Below are 24,326 nucleotides of genomic sequence, written 5' to 3' on the forward strand. Positions count from 1 at the left end.
GTTGGTAGAGTACATACCTACCCTGTCTGTAGGGTCTGAAGGATGGATGGCTTCGAAGTTCGCGCATCCGCTTGACCATCTCGGCGATGCAGAAGTGGGATTGAGATCTCATCGTCGGATGCGTGACGTACCGTATCGTACTGTGCATAGGATGTCCGCCCCAAAACACGCACACTTCCGCGTCGGCTGCGCGCGGAAGTACCTAGGAAAAAAAAACCCTCACCACCGCCGCCACCACTAGCCACCGCCACCAGCGCGACCACCACCACGACCACGGTCTACTTCGACCACCACGACCACCCCACTACAACACTACAAACAATGTTCTCCCTCGGCCCCCGAATACACCGCCGCTTCCTGCGGACGCGCATCCGCTCTTTACTCGTGCGCCCTTCCCCCTCCGCGCCCCCGGCGCCCGCTGCGCCCGCCATCCCCGCCGGTCCGCCACCACCCCCACCGCCCCCAGAAGGGTTAACAGCGTTCTCCTACCACTGGGAAACGGTCCCCCCCACCCCCACCCAACTCAGCTACGCAGACAGCTTCTTCACGCGGGGCATCCCGTCGAAGCACTTGTGGTCGCAAGCGAAATTCGGCGCAATAGAGATCGGGACGTCTCCCGAGGTGGTATTTCTCGGGCGCAGCAACGTGGGGAAGAGCAGTCTGCTGAATGCCATGATGGGACATGCCGGGCTGGCGTTTACGAGTAGTAAGCCCGGGCGCACGAGGCTGCTGAGTGCCTTTGCCGTTAATGGGGGGAAGGCGGTCGTTGTGGATTGTCCGGGTTATGGGCATGCGTCTAGAGAGGAGTGGGGCGTGCAGGTTATGAAGTATTTGAAGAGTCGGAAACAGTGAGTGTCCGCGAGGGAGGGGGGGATGTGGGGTAGCGGGGAAGGGCGATGGCTGATTGGATGGGATGGAATAGGTTCCGCAGGGCGTTCGTGCTGCTGGATGCACGGCATGGGCCAAAGTCGAGTGATATCATGTTGCTAGAGCACCTGGGGCGGGAGGGGATCTCGTTCCAGGTTGTGCTGAGCAAGGTTGATGCTGTGAACCAGCGGGACGGGAGCTTGCGGGGTGCGTTTGAGGACACGAAGTATCTGCTCGAGACTGGAATAGCGGGCGTGACCGGGTTGGGGGAGGTGATCGGTGTGGCCCCTAACCCGGCAAAGAAGGGGGTAGCGAAGATCGGGATTAGTCAGTTGAGGTGGAGTGTGCTTGTTGCTTGCGGCTTGGACGCGGGCGTGAAATAATTGCGAACGGTAGGGCTCAAAGGATAAGTGGCCGAGTGACATGCGGTGATTCGGAAACATCAACATCAATTCGCGGTATCATTGTTAAAGCAACCAAAACTCCCCAGGACTAAAGTTAAAAGTACACATATATGTAGGCTGTAGCCAGGCATCACCTCGTATTTACGCCTTCCTAGCCCTCTTCCTAGTAACCCTCTCCTGGGTAGCTGCAAACTCCTCTTCCGTCGGTATGGCGGCAGCACGCTTGGTAGCCCGCTTCTTCTTCCCCGCGCCGCCATACTTCGCCTCCAATCCGGCGATCATAGCATCCATCCTATTCGCGCCACGGCCTCTGATGAGGGCCGCAAGCGCCGCAGTATCCTCCTCGCCGTCCTTCTTCCCCGCTTTCCCCTTCGCCTTCCCCTTCTTATCACCAAACAACTCCTCGTGCACCCCCAACCTCCTCGCCGCCTCCTCCGCCTCCTCCGCCTCCTTCTTCGCAGTCCTCACCCTCCTCTTCCTCTTCGCCTCCCCCTCCTTCCGATACGCCACATAGCTCTCCACCTCCCCCGCCCCAATCGCCTTATCAATATACCCCCGAAACCTCTCCTCATCCACGAGAGGATCTGAGCAGACCACATTCTCAAAGACGAAGTCGAGATCCCCCTTCCCGTCCACATACGCCTTCAGCACATCCTTCCCCTCCTCCTCACTGCTTTGATACTGCAACTTGTACTCCTCAACCGCATCCTTGTTCACCGCGGTATACTGCGCGGCAAAAAACTCCGCCCAATCGAACCCCTCCTCCCCATCCCCATCACCGCCGAGGACACTCTCGTCAGTAGACCCCGTGCGATCGTAACGCGCTCGCCGCCCAGCGTCGCTGAGAATGCTGTACGCAAACGCGAGCTCTTGGAATTCCACGTGCGCCGCGTCGCGAGAGCTGGTCGGGGCTTTGTCGGGGTGTCGCAACAAAGCGAGTTTGCGGTACGCACTCCGGATTTCGGCCGCTGTGGCGGTAAGGGGGACGGAGAGGACGACGTAGGGGTCGAGGGTGGTGGCGTTGGTTGGGAGGGAGGAGGAGGACATGCTGGCGTGGTTGGGGGTGTGCGGAGTGCGTGTAGGCGGGGGAGGCGGCGGGATTGAGGGCGGATAGAGGACGGATTGATTCGAATGGAGGGGTGTCGTCACTTCGTGCGCTAGGTTTGAGGGCGGAGGTGGAGGTGGAGATGGAGAGGGAACACGGTTTTGTGGAGGTGTGGACGATTAGAGTACTAGTTATTGCTAGACGACGCGCCACGGTGGACGTGTTATGCTCGCGCCAAGACTAGTACTGGTACCTACAGGCGCACAATTCATCACTCGATTGGCTACCTTTCATGGACTTTTCTCGATTGCCTGCTGCTAAGGTCTACCATTCATCCTACACCCACACACCTACTCCTCACCCCTACGTTTACGTGTATCTAGGTTCCTCTCAATCTCCGCCCAGTTCACCATCTTGGTTTTGTCACATGGAGTTATCACCACCATTCACTCGTCCCACGTGGTTTTGCGGCATCAGACGCTTTCAAGACAGTCTCGTGGACGTCCTTTACTTTACTGCAATGGGTAGTACCGAGAGGGGTAACCTATATGCAAGCGATCCATGGTTACAGAATCTTGGAAGTCATTCGTGCATCAGAGTGACTTTCGGTGAGGCTCCCTACCTACATACTCTCGACGACAACGGCGGAACTTGCACTCGCGGCATTCATTAGTTACAGGCTCGGCCCTCGACGACATAGTTTCCCCTCTATATAGGAGTTGGTTTCGGGAGTGCGGTTTGTTGAAGGGATTATGCGGTTCTACGTACCTAGCTAGGTCGAGCTATGTATCTACAGCAGCTGCAATGGTTTTTCACGGCGGAGCAGAAGCTATCAGTTCCCTCGCTACCCGTGGTTGCACATCTGACGAAGCCGGCGTCCTGAATCCTAATGAACCTCAGTTTCACCTTCCGTCCAGCCTCACATCTTCCTCACCCCTCACCCCTCAGACCTCTTGATATGTAGCATTGTATGTAGCATTGGATGTAGCATGGAGAACTCTGGTGTATGTCTCGCGATGTGGTTGGCGTTCGGAGCAGTACTGCAGATACAATTGAAACCTCCCGAATGATGCAAAATCATCATGAGCCTGGTCAGCCGTCAATGAAGAATCGAGACGAACGAGAGACTGTGACACTATGTCCCCGCTCCCCTCGGCTCCTACACACCTATGCCGTTGAGCGGGACCGCATCCATGATCCTACAGCTCGCACTTCGGAACAGCCGAGTCTGAGCCAATGCTGCTTCAGGACATGTATATAGGAAGCACTTGATCATGCCTAGCGGCTGGTTTGCTCTGTTCGACCGGTCGCCGAATCGACAGTTCACGTCATTGAATGACGACGTTTCGCCGACCATTTGTTTGAACAGATGGAGCGACTCCGTATCAACCGACGGACTGGGTTGCGTTTGGCAGGTTACACTGGGGGCGATGTTTACAAATCTGCGGTTACAATTGAAGGAAATGAAGTCGTCATGCTTTCTCTTTTGCTTTCGATCGTCACTATTTTGTACCTTCACTTTGGCATCAGCATTTCGTCGCTGAGAGTTTGTCGACTTCGCCGTGCGCAAATCTTGTTACAGTACGATAGGCCTCAAACGGTGGTTCACAAGAGACTGCAAGATGAGAGGAATACTAGAGCATCGATAACAAGATTGCGGCTATGGCATATTTAAGGATATAACAAATAAATTCCTCCAATATTGTTCACTTTTCAACGGTGATTGCAGAGAACCACACATCGACGAGCGATCAACATTCGAGCCTGCAGACTGAATGTTTCGCCCCTACGATCAGAGTACTGAACAGGTCCTTCGAATCTATCATTGAAAAATCCAATGTTAGCGGTCATCCCAATTGCGAGTGAAGCAAATAACGAGTAAAGAAACAGAATCAGTAATCTGCCCGGTCAAGGGCGGCTTCATCAACACCTAAAGAGGCTATGAAGACCGTCGTGAGTTTGATTGATAGATTTTCATCATGGAAGGCAATGTGTAGATGCGCGGGGGTTAAAGAGAAGCATACCACTTGGATCGTCGATACAGCATGGCACTCATTTTCATTTCATCTCTAGCCACACTTTAGACATTGTTAGCAACTGAACCACCAATGTTCGCCAGAATAAGTGATGCAAATAACGGGTATCAGTTCGTCCAGTTCTCGTCTTCGCGGTTAAGCTTGGACATATGCTTGTCATTGGTTAAGGAAGATCATCATAAAAAGTCGAGCAGACAAAAGAATTCCACGCGCTTACCATGAGCAGCGAGTAGTGAGCGAGACGAGGTTGTTGCAAATGTTCTGGTATCTCTATTACTCCCGTTAGTAATAGACCTTCATCCTTTTTGTTTTCAAGGCAAATAATGAAACATTCAATGTCAGATAGGCATGAATGGTTGTAAAAAAAAGGTTATCGGCATCGGAAACCCGGATACGACTCGTCATCTAAGGGAATCATCATAGAATGTTGGGGTCGCTAAAACAAAAAAGGTATGGGTGAGTTATACCAATTGAGCAGCTGAAGCGGGTTTCGTTCATGTCGAGTGTGATGTATGGGAGTCTGAGTCAAAATGGTCAGTTTTGTTTCGAGAAGCAGATGCAACAGTAACGTGGAGGGTACGAGTCCAGATCAGTGGACAAGGTTTCTGAGGCCTCGCCGCGAAATGGTTATCATCGCTGTGGATCAGAGACCAGTGCTCTGTTTGTGTATCATCACAGGACTCTATCGCGCAATTCGAAGACAAAAAACGTCGACATACCATAAACATCGATAACCGAAGCTCGAGGGAGGAATCGAAGGGTGTTATGGTGCGGATTTTGCGAGAGCAGCATCTGAATGTCTTTGAAATGTTAGCATCAACTTCAGAAACCCAAGTGTGCATAAAAAACGAAGAGTCCAATCGGAAAAAAGATCAGAATTCAGCCATTTGCTTCGTCAGTGAGCCGAAGCCCTTGGACGGTAATTTCCAGCGTATTTCTACGTCAATTGCTCATCACAATATTTTCCGATTGGGGAGGGGTATCGAGGTGCAGTGCAATAGGAAGTGAAGAGTCTTACGTTGTAGCAAATTCATTCAGGCGTCGCGAAGGGTCGAAGCATCTGCAGGTGCTGAAAAGACCATTAGCATGATCTCAAGAAGAAACATGGGACAGTAAAAGTAATAAAGTCAAGTTCAGCCTGACGTGCAAAATAGTTTCATGCCTCTTCGTAAAGAAGTCAAAGACTCTAGTTATGCGGTTTGTACAAATCATCATATAAGGAGGGGAAGGTTGCGATGGTGTTGGGGTAGACAAACCGATTGAGCACTGAAGACTGGCAGCCATGGTATGGTGATGTGGGTCGGGGTGGAGAGGAGATGTTGCGGTGTCGTGATGTTGAGTGAAAGTGGTTATGATGTGGTTGGTGGGATGAGGGAGGAGGTGGAGTTTGGGAGAAAAATCTCACTTTAAACAGAGGCGGCGAAAATTGGTGTGTGGAATTTTTGCCGGTCGCACCAACTAATCAGCAGCGGTGAAAAAATACAGCGGTCTTGGCGGCAGAGTGATGAGATATGACGACCTGACGGATTAAACGCCGAAATCGCCAGTTGGAAAAGAGTATTGCCTCCATTTTAAAGTTTTTTGTTATAGGAGAGCTCTTCTATAATCGACAAGTAGGAATTCGTAAAGCTATTTTTTACTTTCATGCCGTACCATCGCTATCGGCCTCCGAATTCTGGAGTTTTGGTGGGCTTTCGGTTCTCTAGAGGATGGATGTTGCTCGGCTTTTTAGAAGAGCCGCAGCTGTAGGATGGTACAAACTGCAGATCATAGTGGCAGTGATCATTATTATCACGAGTATCTACATATTTCAACCTATCTTGAAAATGACGGGTCCAATCGTGCGGTATCAAGTTGACTGGTCTCCTATCATACATGCCAAACTCGAGCACTAAGGAAGTTATTCCCCATATATAGCCAGGTCTCGAACTGATCTAAGCACTGCCATAACGTTTGGCAGCCGTCTTCCAGTTGATGACATCCCACACGGCACCGAAGTACTCCGCCTTGCGGTTCTCGTACTGGAGGTAGTAGGCGTGCTCCCAAGCATCAATACCTATGATTGGCTGGTACTTGCCGACAACAGGGTCCTGGTTCTATATGCAACACAACCACATCAGCACCGTTGAATCCAAGAGCTATGTAGGACTAGGGGTTACGGACCGGCAAAGAGATAATCTGGAGCTTGTTGGTTTCCTTGTCCTTCACGAGCCAAGTCCAACCGCTACCCTGAATTCCAGCAAGGTAGGTGTTGAAGGTCTTCTTGAAGTTGTCAAAGTTACCCCAGTTCTCGTTGATGGCGGTTGCAAGCTCGCCAGTTGGCGGGTCTCCTCCGCCGTTCTTCTTGGGTGCAAGGTTCTCCCAGAAGAGAGTGTGGTTGATATGTCCTCTTTTCGACGAGGAGTCAGCGACCACACTGATTCAAGGCTTGAAACGAGTTTCCTACCCTCCGTGGAACTTCAGCAGAGCCTGAAGGTTGATCTGGGCCTGCACGTTGTTGTCCTTAGCTGCAACGGAGTACTTCTCCTCGGCCTCATTAAGCATGTTGACATAGGTTTGGTGGTGCTTGGTATGATGAAGCTACTCTAATCAGCACCATCGACACCGAAGATTGTTCCGATGAAGACGAACCTCCATGATCTTTCCTGAGATGGAAGGCTCAAGCTCGGCGTAATCATAGGGCAGGTCGGGAAGGGTGTGCTTCTGGCGCGCGGCGGCGTTGATGAAGCCGCGGGCGGAGACAGCCCGGATGGTTGGGCGGACAACTCTGGAGGCGAGGGACATGATTTAAGGGTGTTGATGAAGCAAACGTTTGAAGATGATTGTATGGGGTCGACGTCATTCACAGCTTTTGTGCACCCCCGCTTAGTAAATGCACGCGTTGCCCAGGGTCCCGCTTCGATGATTACATACGGCGCCCTTTTTAGTACTTTCTGTCGCTGGGAAGCTGATCAGCAATTCAGCATGCATACCTACTCAGTTCAGGACGGAAGGCCTACTCATATCCCTTGGTCCGGCAATCTTCTGTGCAGACCCCACGACAGTCAACGGCTTTCTCTATGAGCCGAACAAATCTTTATTGAACCTGCTCCCGTTAGGTAGGCCCACATTCGCTGGTGCACTGCCCTACAGATAATCAACACCAACGTTTATTGCCATTGAGTTGGCTCGAGGACTGCCGGGAGGAAAGGACAAGAAGGCGGGATGATTGTGTACATGGAAGGGGGCGGAACAGTGTGTGCTATGTCTCTTGCCTTTTCCGTTTACAGATGGAATGACTCTATCGATGTTTCTGTACAAGTGGCCTGTCTTTTCACCTGTCACTCGGGGTCCTTCGCGCACGTATAAATCTCCGCGATAACTTCACAGAAGGGGTAGGGTGGGGAGTCGCCATAGTCTAGACAGGCCCCGCATGCGACAATAGAATGATGTTCTCTCTCTCTCTTCACAAAAAAGCTGGAGCTTTGGGGGGAAAGCCATGGTTAAGGCTACCACTTCGTTACATGTAGCAGGTAGATTGAATAAGCTGAATGCTGTCGTTCACAGCATCGATCGTAATGGAGTTGCGCTTCTTTCGCTCCATAGCTTTGCACCTATCTGATGCTTGGTTGAGTTAGCTTCTCGGTACTGATTCTCCGGCTGTCATGCGTAAACGTGCGTCCTGAGCACGCCGCACTAAAACCCAGCCCTAACTAACCGACGCACACAATATCTTTGCAGTCACAACATTCACGTGCCTCGACCCTCGCACACACAGATGCCGCACTAGCAGCAATATTCGCGGGAGACGATTTGGACGACGACGAACGACGACGAAAATCACGCCCAACTAACCCACCCCGACACATCAACCAGGAACCCCAGCACCCTCAAGATGGTATGTTTTGCAATCACGGAATTGATTTGTTTGAAGTAGGACTGACACTTCGTTACAGCCTTTCACCAAGCTCGTCAAGTCCAGCGCCTACTTCTCGCGTTACCAGACCAAGTACCGCAGAAGAAGAGAGGGAAAGACCGACTACTATGCTCGCAAGAGGTTGATCACCCAGGCGAAGAACAAGTACAACGCCCCCAAGTACCGTCTCGTCGTCCGCTTCACCAACCGCGATGTATGTTATCACCTTCCACCAGTCCCTGGGTCCGGTCTGTTGCGATGCGCATTGCCCTGAACCTCAAGCATTCGCATTCGCTTCAGAGTGGCGGAAACGTCCAGAGCAAAAATGTGAATGGAGGGGGGCTAATGTTGCGGCCTATCTTCTGCTACACAGGTTATCTGCCAGATCGTCTCTTCCGAGATTGTCGGTGACAAGGTCTTCGCTGTTGCCTACTCCCACGAGCTTCCCCGGTACGGCATCAAGCACGGTCTCACCAACTGGGCCGCGGCCTACGCTACCGGTCTCCTTCTGGCCCGTCGCACCCTCGCCAAGCTGAAGCTCGACGAGTCCTTCGTCGGTGTCGAGACTGTTGATGGAGAATACAAGCTCACCGAGGCCGCTGAGGTCGAGGGTGAGACTTGCCGTCCCTTCAAGGCCAACCTAGATGTCGGTCTTCACCGTACCTCCACTGGTGCCCGTGTCTTCGGTGCCATGAAGGGTGCGTCGGACGGAGGTCTTCTTATCCCCCACTCCGAGAGCCGTTTCCCCGGTTACGACATGGAGACCAAGGAGCTTGACGCCGAGACCCTGCGCAAGTAAGTATATTCGATATGTTCCGTACTGTCGTCCTTATTGCTGACTGGTTGCCTCAGGTACATCTTCGGTGGACACGTTGCTGAGTACATGGAGACCCTTGCCGACGACGATGAGGAGCGCTACAAGTCGCAGTTCCAGAAGTACATCGACGACGGTATTGAGGGTGAGTTCGATCATACGAATCCTGCTGTGCGATGTTCAAAAATTGACTCTTTGTTTCCCAGCCGACGGTCTTGAGGAGGTCTATGAGGAGGCCCACGCCAAGATTCGCGAGAACCCTAACCTCGCCGCTGAGGGTGAGAAGAAGGATGCCGCCTACTGGAAGTCGGAGAGCCAGAAGTACCGGTCGAAGAAGCTCACGCGCGAGCAGAGACGCGAGCGCGTCCAGAAGAAGATCCAGGAACTCACCGCTTAGGTGTCTCCTTCCATCTTTTGTTCGCACGCTGTATCTTGCAATGCCAAATAAAAAGCATGGGTTTCTGGGTTCAAATTTCGGTGTTCTGGGGTTTGGAGGGGATATCTTTGGGTTGATCGCAAATGGTAATACAGTCTTATTGTGACTGCACCTGAAAGGAAATGCCTCATCCATTCATCCCATCATAAAAGTGTGGAAACATCCTCGGTGCGAATTGTTGCAGAGAGAGTGAAGTTCTTTTTTGCGTGCCACTCAAACCTGCGGACAATCCTTGCCATGCCTGCCCATGCCTGGCGCTCCGCTGCCATTGCTCCGACGATAAGATACCCGACACGATAAAGTAGACGCCAACCCCTCCGCAGCTCGCCCCATCCCGCACCGCATCCCACTTGTTTCATCAATTCATCCTTAAAATGCCTCTTGTGTCCGAATTGTGTTCGTTTCGGCACAGTTCTGCAGGGAGCTGGCTGCGACGGGCGAAATCGGAGTCACAGCTCGGGTTGCTCGGTAAAACGCTTTGCCATCAAGGGCCATGTCAGGCACGACCGGCAGACGCCGTCCGTGAAACTTGCAAGCATGCTCGCCCCACGATGCCCCGCCTCGGTCTGGCGTCCCCCCCTCCCCACCAAAGCTTCCCCTCCACAATACGTCACGCTTATTGCCGGACGCTACCCAGCTCCAGAATGACCGAACCCGACGAGCAACCGGGCGTTCCGCAAAGGCAATAATGCGCGAAGCAAACGCAGCCTATCCTGAGCTTGCTATTCCTTAGCTCCGGAAGAAGCTGTGCGGATCATGCATGTATCTGAGCACAGCACTCTATGCTCCAGGCCAATTGAACCGGCCGCCGTCGTTCCTAGTATACCCCCCGGAATCGCAATCCTTCCTTGAGTGGATGTGATAGACATCGTGACCTGTTACCTGCATCTGCTCGTGCCCATCCATCTCATCTCTTCTTATTTCAACCTCTCTCTCCCACTTCCTCTTCTGCTCCTTCTTCCCCCTCCTTCCATCCAGATCCTTTCCAGATACCAGACCTCATCCCGTATATACCCCGATATATACATACCACCAGCCATTCCCAGTCCACCGAAGCACAACAGTAATCATGAACAACGGCACAAGTGAACACTCGGCGGAGGTCAAGACCGACATCATCACCCTGACCCGGTTCTTGACGGAGCAGGAGCATCAGCTTGCTACCCATGCCACTGGAGACTTCACGTATGCCTTTCTCTCCGTCGGAGAAACTCTCGTGAGAGTTGCAACATGGGAGCTTCTTTTCTAATAATGATGTTTCAACAGATTGCTCTGCCATGCCCTCCAGTTCTCCTTCAAGAGTATTGCGTACTACATCCGTCGTGCAACTCTGACCAACGTTAGCTCCCTCTCCTGTTGTACCTTGAATTCCGGTATAGTCCGGCTAACATGCTTCCCTATCATAGCTCATCGGCCTCGCGGGCTCCTCCAACATTACCGGCGACGACCAGAAGAAGCTAGACGTAATCGGCAACGACATCTTCGTGAACGTGATGCGCGGGTGCGGCAAAGTGAAGATCCTGGTTTCCGAGGAGGAGGAGGAAGCGATCATCTTCCCCGGCAACGGGAAATACGCGGTAGTCTGCGACCCTATTGACGGATCGTCCAACCTTGACGCTGGTGTGTCTGTCGGAACTATCTTTGGCGTGTTCCGTCTCGCCGATGATAGCGAGGGAAAACCGGAGGAGGTCTGCCAGCCCGGCACAGAGCTCGTGGCGAGCGGCTTCACCATGTATGGTGCCTCGGCGCAGTTGGTGCTTACCATGAAGGGCGGCAATGTCAATGGCTTCACCCTTGACAATGCTCTGGGAGAGTTCATCCTCACGCATCCTAACGTTCGTCCCCTTCCATCCCCCCCCCCCCCTCTTCGTGACGTCACCTAACGGGAAAATAGATGCGGATACCCAGGTCCCGCTCCATCTATTCCGTCAACGAGGGAAACAGCGTGTACTGGGACGATGCCTGCCGCGCATACTTCGACAGCATCAAGTTCCCAAGCACTCCCGAGGGAAAGCCCTACTCTTCTCGTTACATCGGATCCATGGTGGCCGATGCCTACCGTACCCTCTGCTACGGTGGAATCTTTGCCTACCCCGCCGATAAGAAGTCCAAGAAGGGAAAGCTGAGGATTCTCTACGAGTGTGCCCCGATGGCTATGGTTATGGAGAATGGTTAGTCACCCTACTGGCATACTGTGATGTGTTGAAACTGATTGTGCGGTAGCTGGTGGTCTGGCCGTCACGAGCGATCAGAAGCGCATGCTTGAGGTTGTGCCCGAGCACATCCACGACCGGTCGGGAATTTTCATGGGATCGTACGATGAGGTTAAGAAGGTCACTGAGATTTACGCTAAGTATGGTACCGTCACCAAATAAGTTTCGGCTTGAGGAGGGGATATGGAGGGAAGAATGATCGGTCTTGAGTTTTCGGTTGTTGGTGTTCAGGGTGTATTTTATTGATTGATGTTTATGGCAAACAATTTGATGGCCTGGTTATTTATCATGTCTCGCTGCTCCCGCCTATTGTGCCCGAGTAGTTTCAGGGGGGGTGGTTATCAATTTTATTTTGCATACAGCCTGTCTATGCCCGAACAGTGGGTAGAGCAGATTAATGCGAGATGTGCATAAGCCCGAGTGACATCACGTGGAAGCCGCATCGAAGTCATTGATTATGATACCATCGTATGATGCAACAATTCCCTCGATACGCCATACGCTACCATTCAACGCTCATAGGGATATCAAAACCCATCCAACGCTCCCGGGGATGTCAAAACCGCGTCTACACCTTTCTCGCCGCATTTTCCACCGTCTCCCTCTGCACCTCTTCATACCCCGGCGGGGCATCCGCGGGCACAGGGCCATGACCCAGCGCATCCACACTTGGCGGCGGGGGGCCAGAGTCTTCATACGTCGGCAGATCCTCGAGATGGACACCAGCGCCGCCGCCATTCTCGATCACCTGCTGGACGCGCTCCCGTACGCGCTCGAACGTGGTGCTGAAATCGAAAGCGCCGCCGTCCTTAAACACCAGCTTCATCTCTATCGCGGACGTTGTCGCCGGGAGCCCGCCCGAGGCCACCGGGTTCACCGCGCACGACCACGTGTTCGGCCCGAAAAACGGCGCGGACACCCGGCTGTCGAGGAGGTGCGTCAGTGGTGCGCTGAAGGACTCGAGGACGGGTGTCGGCGTGCTCGGGATGTAGATAACCTGTGCGGACGGTTAGTTGGGGGAATCCCGGGGCGGCGGCAGGGGGACTAACTCGTTGGTTCGTGATTATTACTACCCCCGACGATGAGGTGATGTTGAGCGGGTTTTGGCCGGTCGAGGTCAGCGCGAAGGTGGTGCGCGCTGGTGAGGTGTAGAGTGTGCGCTCGTTCGGCAGGGCGACGAAGGTGTGTGGGCTTGTTCCGAGCATTACCCAGCTGTTGGGTTGTTAGCTAGCTGCTCTGATCTGCTCTGAGCTATGGCGCGATGGAGGGGATGGCGGAGGCTAAGTTACTTTAGAGACATTTTTGCGGTGGTGAAGATGGTGGTGAGAATTCTAGGATGTTTTGGGTCAGTCCACACAGTTATGGTGGTGGTGATGGTGGTGGTGATGGTAGTGGTGTTGGTGGCAGCTGAGCATTTGAAAGAGAGCTGCGTTGGAGGTTGGATGAGCTTGAAAGTCGGATTGCGGCAATTGGTGGGGCGGGAACAACTCATGCGAACAACCGCCACTACCTGGTTAGTGGTATTGTGGCTAATTATCTGTGGCTAACATACGTCATTTGGTCACGGAATATCACTGAACGAATCTGCACAATATCACGACAAACAGGCACTCATTTCTCCCAAAACCTATCTAGCCTGGGGATTCGAACCCCTCCAACCTCTACTGGCGAGGATGGTACATCGGTGGAAAGTAGTGGTTGCGCTGGCCGCTGCTTCCACTACGACTACGAAACGCAGCCGCGTGCTCGTACGGACCCTGACCCGGGCCACGACCGGGAGGACCGGCACGAACATGGGCCTCCTCGTAGTCAGAGAAGGAGAAGCCTCTAGAGGTGAAGCCGGCCGGCCCATCAATATAGTTGGGCAACCAGCGTGGCGGAGGGGCAGGAATTCCCGAACCGGGAACGGTTTCCGGCATGATGGGCTCGGTCGCCGCGGGCATCTGACCCCTGTTAGAGTCGTAGATGAGCCCAGTCGACGACCGGAACGTGTTGAAGGCTTCCAGCATCTGGAAACCGGCCTGTAGGATTTCTTTTAGTTACGTGTCGTACAGAATGGAAGAGAACAGAGCTTACCTCGCCGTAGAGTTCCTGAGTATCCCTACTGCAGGAGACGTTCTTACCCTCGTTGTTGCTGTCTGATATCAGTATTTTTCTATTGCAAACATGGGCATGTAGGATGACTTACGCAACGAAGATATGGCGCAAGAACGACATCGGAACGTCCTTGACATACAGCCAGCGGATGTCGAACCGCCCCTTCCACCTGCGCTCGGTCCAGATCCCGACCATCGTGTCCTGGTCGTGGGTGCTGAGCATTTCAGCAACACCACAGAAGCGTCCACTTCCGTTTACGGAGAAGAACAAGAGCACATTGCCATAGCCGTGATGAGCCCTGAGGGCCTCGCTCAGACGCCTGTTGCCGAGCTCGGTTGAGGTCCAGATACCCCACTTGAGGGCGCTGTACACATCCATCTCGTTGGTGGACTTGATGACGAAGAATCTGGTCTTCAAGTTATTAGCTGACTTATCTATCAGTATTGGGGTCACTGGGATATACATTGCTGTTCCACTTCTTCAGGACTGGGTTGATCTCGTTCTGTAGGACCGCCCAGTTCTCGGCCCTAGCAACGTGAAGCGCATCAAGACCACGCATGAAAGGCTTCTTACGGCGACCATCAGCCTCGTGGGTCTCCGTCTCTCCAGTTTGAATTGCACCGAAGCCCTGTGCCAACTGCATCTGCTGGGCCTGAGCAATCTGTAGCTGATGCTGGACCTGAGCAATGTGCATCTGCTGCTGTTGCTGCTTTTGGTATTCAGACATCGAGGAGAGCTGAGACTGCGAAGTAATGTGCATCTGCTGCTGCTGCGCCTCGTTGATTAACTGCAACTGTGAGTGGTAAGGAGGCAGCATTTTCGTCTGTTGGAAAGGTTGCAGAGTCTGCAAGGGCCTGGAATGCTGATGATGCTGATAGTTGTGATGGTTCTGATGATTCTGATGGTGCTGATTATGCTGATGATGCTGCTGCTCGTTCGAAATATTCTGCATATCAACCGAAGGGATGTATTTCTGAGCCGCCGAATCAAATCCACCAACATGAGAAATGTTGACCGGCAAAAGAGCTAGGTTCCTGGTCGACATCGAAGCCGAAGCGTTCGTAAATCCTTGAAACGGGTAGTTGGCCTGACCGTTCTGGCCATGCATCTGGGAATATTCGGGCAGTCCAGTCTGTGCTTGAAGGAAGTCCCGGCCACTCTGTGCAGGTGTTTGGTCGAAGCTACTGGCAGCATGTGTAGGATTAAGTCCCAAAGACCTCGGGGCGGCATTCTGCGCAATAAAGGTGCGGAGAAGAGCGTTTTGCTTCATAATATCGTCATGCAGCTGATCATTCTGTGTCATCTGTCCTTTAGCGGCGACCTGCTGCTTCTGAAGTGCAGTCTGGACAGCTTGGACGGCAACTTCCTGAGCGATCGCGCTCTGGACTGCCTGGGCGGCAACTTCCTGAGTGGTTGCGTCCTGGCTCTGAAGTGCTTTCTGAACAGCCTTGGAGGCCAGCAACTTGATGAGATCCGGCTGTCCATACTGGTTGCCTATTGGACCAGAATTATCCTCTGGTTCAACTGATTAGTACACGGCCTTTCATCAGGATACCGTTCAGCTTACCGGTATTGTTATCCAAAGGAATGCCGCCTTCATTCTCCTCTTCATGTAGCCGACCTTCGCGGTGACGAGCTCCGAGCTCTGTAGCACTGCGACTGTAATGGCGCTCCAAGAAAGGGCGTTCCGCCTGAGTCTGATTCTGCTCTTCTCCAACGGCCTCCCTGGAACGACCCCCACTGATATACACACGACGGAGTGAATTGAGTCCCTCACCAGTGAAATTCTCGAGAGCCTGACGCTCAGTCTCAGACAAGATGTAACCTCCATTAGGACCCTCTAGGACGAAAGAAGGACCAGCGGGAGCAGTGTCACTCTCCTCCTCACTCGGACGGAGCTCTGGAGCGCTATGACCCCGACGGACTGCGCGCGAACCGATCGGGCCGAGATCACTCTGGTTGTTACGCAGTCTCGGCATCGGCTGGACGTACAGGTTCTCTATGCTGTTGGTATTTGCGCGGCGGAGACTGCGGTCGGTAGCTCCCGGAGGCGCAAGGAACCCGTTGATGCTGTTGTATGTCGGCATCTCTTCTTCTTCCTCTGTATCCCAAGCTTTAGCATTCTCGACTTCGGAACTATCATCATCTGAAATTTCGCCCCCTAGGTAGAAAACGAATCGCTTCTTCTTCTTGTCCGGCAAAAGCGACTGCTTCTTGTCTGGCGACATCGAGAAGAGTTGGAAATGGGTGAGTGTGGAGGGTTTGAGGGACTTGGAGGGAGAAAGGAAGAGGGAGAAAGGAAGAGGGAGAAGCAGAAGAGGATGAGACGGAGGAAGGTGATGAGGAGATGGAGGATGAGGAGGAGAAGAAGTAGGAGGATGCGAAGGAGGAGGCAACAAACGACAATAGGAAAGTAAGGAGGGCGAGTTCGTACTTGCGCGTGTTATCCTTCAGTTCGGCCAATGAGGTACAGCCGTGCACTATTCTCGGCGTGCCAAACGACATCAGTCAGCGATTTCGTTCCAATCCAAATGGCATCTGTAGCGGTCTAGCATAAAAGTAAAGAATCGGACAATTCTCGGTGTCGCCGAAGTGATTATCGTCTTCTCTGCCGCGGTGAAGGCGCGAGTGGAGCTACGAGCCATATGCTGTGGCTGAAGCCCACGAGAACTTAACATCCAAGAGTACTTACGGATCGTGTGGATGCGAAATGATGCCTGGAAGATGTTAGGAAGATGCGAAATGATATCTGGAAGTGGGGAGATATACCAAAGAGAGCAGAAAAAGAAATGGCAGAGATGAGAAGGTGGTTGAGGGAGTAAAGAGAGGAGCGAAGATGGTAGAGAGTCCGAAGAAGGATGGAGGATGAACGAATGTCCTATTCGTAGCCGCCGACGAAGAGAGAATATACAGAGAGCCGCGCTTGCCATCTTGAATTTCTTCCTCGCTGCAGTCACTCGCAAATACCTACACTCGACATCATTTCAAGAGTCACGTGCACACGGACCATTTTGATCCGAGATCAGGATATACAGTACTACGGAGTGGAGATTAGATACGGATGAGATGGACCAGAATATACGGGGAGAAATGTTCATGATTTGGCACCAGTTACGTGGCCAGCCTCCACCGATATCACTCGTCCACAGTAAATCACTCCGATATTCGGGCACTCAGATATTTGGGCATTCTGACCGGCTTCAACGGTCAAAAGAAGAGACAGAGGGCAGGCGGCAAGAGCGGTCATGCAGGCCCATTTCAGTCTTTACCGTGTATCTAAATTTCTGGGACAGGCCGGGGCGGAGGGCAGGGAAAGCCACATCGGTGAATCAATTATCGGTTTGTAGAAGTAAAGACATACAAAAAGAAATGCAAGATTAGGTACTAGAACGTCAACACACGATCATGTAAGCTCACCGCAACCGGCAACAAAAACAATGTTTCAGTCGAATCACTACCCCCGTAGATCTAACTCGCGTTCACTCCATCAAACTCCTACGTAGACTTGGTTTTCCTGCTGGGAGACATTCCCGAAAACTGGGGATTCGTTCCTGGCAATAGGAGCATCCAAGGAAGCGGGGACGTCGTCGAGGTCAAAATCCTGATCCTGATCCATCTCGTTTCCTTTGGCTTCATACCTCTTCTCGGACTCTTCATTGCTCGTATCTCCCTTGGTTTCATATCTCTTGACTTCATGTCCGGTGGGGGTATCTCCCTTGCCAACATCGTCTTCGGCTTCAATTCCACTGCGGTACTGTGGGGATTATTCAGTTTCTGTCTCGGTTCCTTAAGGCAACAAAGGGAAAAAGAGACTTACGTGATGTTCGATGTTCTTCAAGGGGTTGCGATACTCCGCATGCATGCGTGCTTCGGTCTCCTTTGACTTCGTAACGCGGTAATGCTGGAGGTCGAGGCCGCTGCTCTTGTTCCTGGTCGATGCCTCCGTGAGGACAGCAAATCCTTCATCAACGAGACGTTTCAAAAAGATAATGGCTGCATCGCGGGTGCACTCTGCATTTTTAACTATTAGTTAGCTGATTATTCGATGGGATTGGTGTGGGAACATACGAAACTCGGCCGCGAGGACATCAATCGAGGTTGGAAACTGTTCAGCCAGCCAGATGTAAGAGAGGCCATGGCGGAAGAAGGCTAGGTCCTTCATACTCTGCAGGAGGGGCTTCTCGGTGGTTCCGTTGAGCAGGCAATCGTAGCAGTAATGTGCGTCAGGGATGCGGGGATCCTTTACGGAATTGTAGCCGTAGCATTGAGCATGCTGCCATTCGTTGCAGATGTCACAACAAAGCATTCCTCCATCATCCGCTACCGTATCTCCGCATTGGCAAGAGATTATATCCTTCCTCCGAGCTCGTCTCGCTTTAGGGGTTTTGTTTTTTCTCCGTTTCTTCTTCTTCAATTCCTCGCACTTAGCGTCCGACAGAACCAACAATTGCAATTTCGTGGTGTTTATAAGCTCGTTGGAATTTTCACTAGCACCTGGTTCGCCAATGACTGACTGCTTGTGGCTGGAAATGGGCATGTGGCTGGGAGGGTGCATCTGGTTGGGAGGAACCGCCTGGGTTTGAGAGGACATCCCCTGTGTGGGTGTTGCATCCGCTGGCCGCGGATCCGACTGCAACAGATGCTCGATGTACTCCTTTTCGAGAGTTTCTCCGGAAACTGTTGGCTCTTCAGCCATGGGAGTTTCCCGGATGATCTCCTGGCTCTGGCTAACGTCCGGCATTTCAGTATCCTGACCATCAGCTGGTTGTGGGACAGCCTTGAAACCGATGGTGTCCGCCTTGTCCTGGATATCTGGTAGAGAATCGCCAGCAGATTGCTGAGTGGCCTTAACCCGGAAGGGATCCGGAGCGCTCGACTGAGAATCGTTGACGGATTGTTGAGAAGATTGGACACGGAAAAGGTCAAGGACATCTGTCAAAGGTTGGAAGTCGTGGTAGGGTTCAATATCGTCGTCAACATTGAAAATCCGCGAAGTCATCCGGCGTCCAGGCCGCCCTACAACCGGCTCAGGGTTCTCACAGCTCGCAACTCGAAGCGAAACCCTGGGAGATCATGTTAGTCGTTTCTAGGAGAGAAAAGCTATGTGGTGTCGAAGGGTAAGTTTTACGCATGGATTCCGGTGTCCATCACCCCGCACTGCTGGCGCACAACATCACCTGCCATCCCGAAACTGCAGACATCCACATTGAGTCTGTGAAATCCAGGAGGATCATATTCCGGAGGAGTATAGTCCTGGTAATGCAAGCGGATGGACAACCAACGAGAATCTAGTCAGCGATGTGGAGTTAGCGACGACTTACGGTACACATCATCAACAAGAACCTACCCGGCAAAGCGTGGAGTGCTTCCGTGATGGCGAGTAGGTTTCTCGTGAGTTGCTGCACCTTCTTGTGGGCATCTGCGACGACAACCTCTCTTCCGATTTGGTTTTTAATGTGAAGGGAAACTCCTTCCTGTTCATGGTAGGAGAAGGAGAAGGTGTACGACTCAATGACCTGTTCCGGATGATTCTCGTCGGTGTATATACCTAGCTGCAGCGCCTTGAGATGGCCGTCCTTCAGCGCTTGAAACACACCGGTCTCGATGTAATCCAGTAGGCGATCAGCGAACTTGTTGACGCCCTTCTGGAGACGAGTGATTTTGACTCCCTGTCCCCGGCGCCCCGTTTCTGCCACTCCAGTAGAAAATGCGCGATAGTTTTTAGCATACTCGGGTTCATAGCGCATCTTCGTGAAGCATTCGTCTGGAAACAAGCCTCTGATAAAGGCAAGAGAGCCAATTGACGCCCCAAGAAGGGTTTGAACAATCTGAAGACTCTGCTCTTGCTGGAGACTCTGCTTTTGAACAATACTCTGCTGCTGCTGAATTGCAGCCGTCAATTTCGGGCGAAAAAGTTGAGCTTGAGCCATGACGGCGGTGTGAATGTGTAAGGAGAGTGGGTTTAAAGAATGAGTAAAATGAGATGAGTGAGAAAGGTGGAGACGAGGTCGGAATGGGTGGAAGTGAAAAGTAGATGAGAGGTCAATGGGAGAAAAGTCAGGTAGTACCGTAGTAGTGATAGAAGATGAAGGAAGGTGATGATCGTAGTTTTTTTTTGTTTTTGTTTGCTCATTGACTGCATGCGACCTATTTAGGACATGGCAATATACACACTCCATTTCCATGTCCACTGTCCAACCCAACTTCCATCAGGCGGCCCGATGTGGCTTCCCCTGCTGTCCGCCTTGGCCTTACCCGAAGATACATGTAGAGTGCACTACGGAAAGAAAGTTAGGAAAAAGAAGTCCGTTCCTCACACCGCCTCGCGCCCTGCCTCTTCATCAGGAGATGCCATGAAAGAGGGGGCAGTGGGGAACAGCGACAGTCACCCTGGTTCCTCAACTCCAGCGCCCTCATCCTCCTCTCGCCTCCTCTCCGCCTGTTTCTCTTCCCGCTCCCTGAGCTCTCACTCGGATAGGTGCCTCACTTTCTGCATCTTCCTCAGCGACCTCCGGGATCCTCCTTCCCACATCAGTGGTGGCGAGAAAGTCCAGGATAGCTTAGCTGCACCGCTCGTCTGCGAAGAGGTCACGGATCTTGAAGCGATCCTTGCCCCTCCCGAACCTCTGCTCACAGGATCTTCTGCCGGCTCTTCCATGCGGGGCAGCACCTGAAGAGGTGCCCCCGGGTTTGGGTCTGGTAGCGACACTATCCGCACCGAGCACGGGGGCAGCTCTTTCTCCACTGGAGGTACTGACCAGTGAGGCAGTGCCCCATCTTCAATTGGTAGAACCTCGAGGCTAGGTGGTTGGAGACCTGGTCCAGAATCGTGTCCGGTTTCTGGCAAGGTTTCTGGCTGTATTGATATTTCTTCCTGGTGACTTTCGCGTCGGCGCATGCCTTGGCCTCCTTCCGCTTGGCCTCCATGATCCCGCACTTCAGGTAGGCGAGCGATGGCGGTGGCAGTGGTCCAGTTCCGTACTGGCTTAGGTAGCGGGATTCCTCCACTCCACGGGCGGTGGAGTTTTGTCGGCTTCCAGCTTGCCCCATTCGTCGGCCTTTTCGTTTCAAGGGATGCACATGGCGGTCGTGGTGATGGTCTTGGAGAGTACCTAGATGAGATTACGACGAGTGACTTGCCGTGCAGCCAAGATGATAAATCACCAACCTGGGTCTGTTTGCGAGATCGATAAGAGGATAGACTTTCCATCTACTGAAAGACAAAATCCTAGGGTAATTTTTGAAGGTGTTTCGTACACCGAGAGTGTTTGTCGATGGCATCTCGCAAGTGACATGGACGCATTACTGAGAGGGTATGAAGGCAGAAGGTCTCCAATACGAGCAAGTCTTCGGTATCGGTGCTATATCTGTAAAGGGAACATAGTGAAAGAGGAAGGGGAATTGCATGGCTATCAAAAATACAGATTTATAGATATCTTGTACAAAAGTACTCCCCTTAGATTCGTTCAAACTCATCATTTTTTCTATTGAACCCGAACCCACACAAAACTCTCGCTCTCGTAACAGCCTTCAAGCCCCGGTCCACCATTAACCAGCCCTGAGCCATCATTTATTTGAGTTTTATACCCATTGAAAAGGTGTATTGGTATAATGATGTTGCCAGCGTTTACTTGAGCTTAGCGAACAACTTTGGGGCAGCGCATTGGGTGGTGCAGTGCATGAGGTGGAAGACTGTCCAGCTCCCGTCAGTTTACGATCAGTGCGGAATTGTACTGAATGGATTGCGATCGGGGGTGAGTTCTTACACTCCTCAACACAGTCCTCTTTGGGGCCCTTGTTGTCGGCGTCCTCGGCGGCGGCAGTGACACGCTCGACACACTCGTCGTAGTGGTGCTTAGCTGGAGAACATTCCTTGGTCTTCTCGCACTCTGTGACGCGAATTAGCTGAAGATTGCTTGGATCGGACATCCGGGCGGTTGATTCCCAGATGACGATAGCGTCATGGCGGCAATGGGCATCCATTGAAACGCAGTAATGAAACATACCCTCCAGGAGAGCGGGCATGATGTCCTCAGGCTCCTCTTCTTCTTCCTCCTCCTCCACGGGCTCCTCCTTAGTCTCCTCCTCTTCCGGCTCCTCCTGCTTAGCGGGCTCCTCCTCCTGCTCGGACTCGGGCGCGGCCGGAGGTGCGTCGGCGTGGACCTCACCAACGGTGAGCGAAGAGTAGAGGTCGGCAATGAACGATGTCAGAGACATATTGGGCGGTCGGTGACGGCGGTGGTTGTTGTGATGGGGATTGGTTTTGACGAGGTGGGGGTGGAGAGGTGTCTCGGAGAGAGTTGAAGATGCGCGAAAAAAGAACGAACACTGATCGGGTCCGGCTGAAGGTGGGACGGTTGGTGGGAACTTTCTCGGCAGTAAATGGGGCTTGGTTGATTGGTCGTGCTTAGCTTAGTCACTAGCGTTGCGTTGCGGGTCCCGCTGCACGTCAAGTATCCCTTCCCTTTCCTGTGGTTAGAGAACTTCGCTGGATGTGTATTCTCCGCAACAAGGAGAAGCTCAGTATGCTCTCTCCCGACCTGATCCAGCGGCGGCCTTACTCTACTCTGCTTGTCGTGTTTGCTTGCTGGAAGCTCATTCTCGGCCTGATTGCCTTCACAACCCCTTCGCCAGCCTACGACACGTCCACATCGCTGCTATTACTCCAATCGAATCACGACAACGCTTCGACGTTCGGCGTCCGGTTTTTGAAAACTATTTGCGGTAGCTTAACCAGATGGGATGCTATATTCTTCGCGAAGATTGCAGAACCTGGCAGAGGGTACTGGAATGAGCAGGAGTGGGCTTTTGGATGGGGATACACTCGGGTGATTGCTGCTACTCGCAGAGGTAATCGTTCTCGGTGGTGGATCTGGCAGCTCCGTGCTGACTTTCTGAATCAGTGCTCTGCTCTTTTCTTCCCCTCGATCAGCTTGCGCATCCGTATCCCGAGATAATCAGCGCCGTGCTACTCTCGAACGCATGCCATATTGCTTCGGTATTTGTCCTCTACAAGTTGGCATTCTTATTCAGCAAATCCCCGCAGCGCGCACACGTACTTGCCTGGGTTACTTCGGTCCTTCATATCCTATCACCTGCAGGATTGTTTTTGTCGGCCCCGTACAGCGAGAGTCTTTTCTCGTTGCTGTCTTTTACCGGTGCCTATCTCTATGCGTTGTCAATGAAGGCTGTGGGCTCGCAACAGCACATGCGCGGCAACTCGCTCACTCTCTGCAGTGCCATCGTGTTTGCCGCAGCTTCCACAGTGAGGAGCAACGGCCTACTAAACGGCATACTGTTCCTATTCGACTTTGTACCCGCGCTTCTCAGCTTCGACTTGGTTCGTGTCGTGGTTTTGGGCGTCGGTGGAGTGTTGGTGGGTGCGGGAGTGGCACTTCCTCAGTACATCGCATGGGGAGAGTACTGTATTTCCACACCGCCACTCAGACCGTGGTGCACGAAGCTCGTCCCCAGCATATACACCTATGTCCAAGATGTCTACTGGTACCCTCACACCGGCAGCTTGCCCTGTTCTGAGATCCATTGTCCATGATTAACATGAAAATAGGAATGTAGGCCTCTTCAGATATTGGACACTTTCCAATCTTCCTCTGTTCGTCCTTGCAGCGCCCACGCTGCTTATACTTTTTGCCTCGGGGAACTGGGTTTTACGTCAAAGTAAGCGCAACACAGACATAGTGTTTCGGCTTGCTATCTCTCAGCTCATTCTTGCCGGAATGGCGATTTTCTCCTACCACGTGCAGGTCATCACCAGACTCAGCAGCGGTAGTGCAGTGTGGTACTGGTGGGTCGCAGTCAAGTTCATTGGCGAGGGTGACACCATGATGCGAAGTTCACGATCGACGGAGTATCGCACACTGGGGTGGATCCTGCGGTGGATGGTCATGTACGGACTCATCCAGGGCGTGCTATTTGCGGCGTTCCTGCCCCCCGCGTAGTACTGTACTGCCGCACTTTGTGGCGGTTTGATAGATAGACAAGTACGCATCTACATATGTATCTATATCAGCATTCATCAAGCCGAAACAGAGCACAGCTACGCGTGCCATAACTACATGCATTTCGTGAATTCGTGAGTAAGTGAGACTCGGCGATTGTCAGTATATCCACCGACCATCTAAAGTAACGATGCACATACCCGGGCACCACCATATGCCGTTGAAAACACATGCACTTTAAATGAAGCGTTCGGGAGTCGTGTCGTTCGTATCCGCCGGATATCCGCTTGATCCACGGAGTACATTGAATGTAGAGGGCGAAAGCACTATTCTACCGACTTCTGCACTTTGCCCTCTGACCTCTGCGTTTTGCACTCAACACTTACCATCTGCGTAGAACGTGCGCTATGTGTAGCGTATGTTCTGTTAACACTGTGTTCAAAGGTATTTATTGCTCGCTGCGAAGATTGTTTGGGTTGGTTGTTTGTCGACTGCGCAAAACTCTTGGCGGGGCAGCCGTGGTTCAAGCAGCACAGCTTCCCCACTGTATTACGCGCAGG

The 24,326-nt window shown here is 52.5% G+C and overlaps 10 protein-coding genes across 10 annotated transcripts; 4 read left to right on the plus strand and 6 right to left on the minus strand.

The window, feature by feature from the left end:
• The first annotated feature begins 227 nt into the window (after positions 1 to 227).
• BZA05DRAFT_20706 (GTP-binding protein) lies at positions 228 to 1,331 on the plus strand. The gene is made up of 2 exons (XM_051479572.1): positions 228 to 848; positions 923 to 1,331. The coding sequence occupies exons 1-2, from the start codon at positions 322 to 324 to the stop codon at positions 1,248 to 1,250; spliced, it is 855 nt and encodes a 284-aa protein (XP_051344661.1). The 5' UTR covers positions 228 to 321; the 3' UTR covers positions 1,251 to 1,331.
• BZA05DRAFT_383242 (uncharacterized protein) lies at positions 1,298 to 2,506 on the minus strand. Its single transcript, XM_051482194.1, has one exon. The coding sequence runs from the start codon at positions 2,316 to 2,318 to the stop codon at positions 1,413 to 1,415; it is 906 nt and encodes a 301-aa protein (XP_051344662.1). The 5' UTR covers positions 2,319 to 2,506; the 3' UTR covers positions 1,298 to 1,412.
• Positions 2,507 to 6,103: 3,597 nt separating this feature from the next.
• Positions 6,104 to 7,198, minus strand: BZA05DRAFT_346526 (Fe-Mn family superoxide dismutase). Its single transcript, XM_051481195.1, has 4 exons — positions 6,984 to 7,198; positions 6,799 to 6,932; positions 6,516 to 6,741; positions 6,104 to 6,448 (listed from the first exon to the last, which is right to left on the minus strand). Exons 1-4 carry the CDS (start codon positions 7,134 to 7,136, stop codon positions 6,287 to 6,289), a joined length of 675 nt encoding a protein of 224 aa, XP_051344663.1. The 5' UTR covers positions 7,137 to 7,198; the 3' UTR covers positions 6,104 to 6,286.
• Positions 7,199 to 8,149: 951 nt separating this feature from the next.
• BZA05DRAFT_383248 (uncharacterized protein) lies at positions 8,150 to 9,666 on the plus strand. Its single transcript, XM_051482195.1, has 5 exons — positions 8,150 to 8,229; positions 8,288 to 8,461; positions 8,621 to 9,042; positions 9,100 to 9,206; positions 9,268 to 9,666. Exons 1-5 carry the CDS (start codon positions 8,227 to 8,229, stop codon positions 9,456 to 9,458), a joined length of 897 nt encoding a protein of 298 aa, XP_051344664.1. The 5' UTR covers positions 8,150 to 8,226; the 3' UTR covers positions 9,459 to 9,666.
• Positions 9,667 to 10,376: 710 nt separating this feature from the next.
• On the plus strand, positions 10,377 to 12,082 carry BZA05DRAFT_20817 (fructose-1,6-bisphosphatase class 1/Sedoheputulose-1,7-bisphosphatase). Its single transcript, XM_051479582.1, has 5 exons — positions 10,377 to 10,682; positions 10,764 to 10,836; positions 10,904 to 11,332; positions 11,392 to 11,668; positions 11,721 to 12,082. The coding sequence occupies exons 1-5, from the start codon at positions 10,567 to 10,569 to the stop codon at positions 11,870 to 11,872; spliced, it is 1,047 nt and encodes a 348-aa protein (XP_051344665.1). The 5' UTR covers positions 10,377 to 10,566; the 3' UTR covers positions 11,873 to 12,082.
• A 196-nt stretch (positions 12,083 to 12,278) lies between these two features.
• On the minus strand, positions 12,279 to 13,010 carry BZA05DRAFT_440670 (uncharacterized protein; the record flags this gene model as incomplete). The annotated part of the gene is made up of 3 exons (XM_051486618.1): positions 12,279 to 12,707; positions 12,760 to 12,922; positions 13,000 to 13,010. 3 exons carry the CDS (start codon positions 13,008 to 13,010, stop codon positions 12,279 to 12,281), a joined length of 603 nt encoding a protein of 200 aa, XP_051344666.1.
• Positions 13,011 to 13,663: 653 nt separating this feature from the next.
• BZA05DRAFT_330562 (YT521-B-like domain-containing protein) lies at positions 13,664 to 14,272 on the minus strand (the record flags this gene model as incomplete). The annotated part of the gene is made up of 2 exons (XM_051480543.1): positions 13,664 to 13,844; positions 13,899 to 14,272. 2 exons carry the CDS (start codon positions 14,270 to 14,272, stop codon positions 13,664 to 13,666), a joined length of 555 nt encoding a protein of 184 aa, XP_051344667.1.
• A 2,906-nt stretch (positions 14,273 to 17,178) lies between these two features.
• Positions 17,179 to 19,922, minus strand: BZA05DRAFT_470261 (HORMA domain-containing protein). The gene is made up of 5 exons (XM_051487888.1): positions 19,155 to 19,922; positions 18,936 to 19,095; positions 17,876 to 18,870; positions 17,625 to 17,818; positions 17,179 to 17,561 (listed from the first exon to the last, which is right to left on the minus strand). Exons 1-5 carry the CDS (start codon positions 19,735 to 19,737, stop codon positions 17,295 to 17,297), a joined length of 2,199 nt encoding a protein of 732 aa, XP_051344668.1. The 5' UTR covers positions 19,738 to 19,922; the 3' UTR covers positions 17,179 to 17,294.
• Positions 19,923 to 21,146: 1,224 nt separating this feature from the next.
• BZA05DRAFT_383255 (ubiquinol-cytochrome c reductase complex 17 kd protein) lies at positions 21,147 to 22,158 on the minus strand. The gene is made up of 3 exons (XM_051482196.1): positions 21,814 to 22,158; positions 21,574 to 21,696; positions 21,147 to 21,499 (listed from the first exon to the last, which is right to left on the minus strand). The coding sequence occupies exons 1-3, from the start codon at positions 22,022 to 22,024 to the stop codon at positions 21,435 to 21,437; spliced, it is 399 nt and encodes a 132-aa protein (XP_051344669.1). The 5' UTR covers positions 22,025 to 22,158; the 3' UTR covers positions 21,147 to 21,434.
• Positions 22,159 to 22,266: 108 nt separating this feature from the next.
• On the plus strand, positions 22,267 to 23,886 carry BZA05DRAFT_383258 (GPI mannosyltransferase 2). Its single transcript, XM_051482197.1, has 3 exons — positions 22,267 to 22,657; positions 22,711 to 23,311; positions 23,376 to 23,886. The coding sequence occupies exons 1-3, from the start codon at positions 22,300 to 22,302 to the stop codon at positions 23,764 to 23,766; spliced, it is 1,350 nt and encodes a 449-aa protein (XP_051344670.1). The 5' UTR covers positions 22,267 to 22,299; the 3' UTR covers positions 23,767 to 23,886.
• The last annotated feature ends 440 nt before the right edge of the window (positions 23,887 to 24,326 follow it).

The sequence above is a fragment of the Tricharina praecox genome, assembly GCF_024521635.1.
Source record: "Tricharina praecox strain CBS 144465 chromosome Unknown BZA05scaffold_1, whole genome shotgun sequence".
Classification (NCBI taxonomy): Eukaryota; Fungi; Ascomycota; class Pezizomycetes; order Pezizales; family Pyronemataceae; genus Tricharina; species Tricharina praecox.

Coding starts and splice junctions, on each gene's coding strand:
- BZA05DRAFT_20706 (XM_051479572.1), top strand. CDS start 322: ATGTTCTCCCTCGGCCCCCGAATACACCGCCGCTTCCTGCGGACGCGC. Junction 849..922: donor TATTTGAAGAGTCGGAAACA/GTGAGTGTCCGC, acceptor GGGATGGAATAG/GTTCCGCAGGGCGTTCGTGC.
- BZA05DRAFT_383242 (XM_051482194.1), bottom strand. CDS start 2,318: ATGTCCTCCTCCTCCCTCCCAACCAACGCCACCACCCTCGACCCCTAC.
- BZA05DRAFT_346526 (XM_051481195.1), bottom strand. CDS start 7,136: ATGTCCCTCGCCTCCAGAGTTGTCCGCCCAACCATCCGGGCTGTCTCC. Junction 6,742..6,798: donor CTGCTGAAGTTCCACGGAGG/GTAGGAAACTCG, acceptor CTCGTCGAAAAG/AGGACATATCAACCACACTC. Junction 6,449..6,515: donor TCCAGATTATCTCTTTGCCG/GTCCGTAACCCC, acceptor TGTTGCATATAG/AACCAGGACCCTGTTGTCGG.
- BZA05DRAFT_383248 (XM_051482195.1), top strand. Junction 8,462..8,620: donor TCCGCTTCACCAACCGCGAT/GTATGTTATCAC, acceptor TCTGCTACACAG/GTTATCTGCCAGATCGTCTC. Junction 9,207..9,267: donor CATCGACGACGGTATTGAGG/GTGAGTTCGATC, acceptor TTTGTTTCCCAG/CCGACGGTCTTGAGGAGGTC.
- BZA05DRAFT_20817 (XM_051479582.1), top strand. CDS start 10,567: ATGAACAACGGCACAAGTGAACACTCGGCGGAGGTCAAGACCGACATC. Junction 10,837..10,903: donor GTCGTGCAACTCTGACCAAC/GTTAGCTCCCTC, acceptor TCCCTATCATAG/CTCATCGGCCTCGCGGGCTC. Junction 11,669..11,720: donor GGCTATGGTTATGGAGAATG/GTTAGTCACCCT, acceptor ATTGTGCGGTAG/CTGGTGGTCTGGCCGTCACG.
- BZA05DRAFT_470261 (XM_051487888.1), bottom strand. CDS start 19,737: ATGGCTCAAGCTCAACTTTTTCGCCCGAAATTGACGGCTGCAATTCAG. Junction 18,871..18,935: donor ATGGACACCGGAATCCATGC/GTAAAACTTACC, acceptor ATGATCTCCCAG/GGTTTCGCTTCGAGTTGCGA. Junction 17,819..17,875: donor TGTCCTCGCGGCCGAGTTTC/GTATGTTCCCAC, acceptor TTAAAAATGCAG/AGTGCACCCGCGATGCAGCC.
- BZA05DRAFT_383255 (XM_051482196.1), bottom strand. CDS start 22,024: ATGTCTCTGACATCGTTCATTGCCGACCTCTACTCTTCGCTCACCGTT. Junction 21,697..21,813: donor CATGCCCGCTCTCCTGGAGG/GTATGTTTCATT, acceptor TTCGCGTCACAG/AGTGCGAGAAGACCAAGGAA. Junction 21,500..21,573: donor AGAGGACTGTGTTGAGGAGT/GTAAGAACTCAC, acceptor GGAGCTGGACAG/TCTTCCACCTCATGCACTGC.
- BZA05DRAFT_383258 (XM_051482197.1), top strand. CDS start 22,300: ATGTGTATTCTCCGCAACAAGGAGAAGCTCAGTATGCTCTCTCCCGAC. Junction 22,658..22,710: donor GATTGCTGCTACTCGCAGAG/GTAATCGTTCTC, acceptor TTTCTGAATCAG/TGCTCTGCTCTTTTCTTCCC. Junction 23,312..23,375: donor TATGTCCAAGATGTCTACTG/GTACCCTCACAC, acceptor ACATGAAAATAG/GAATGTAGGCCTCTTCAGAT.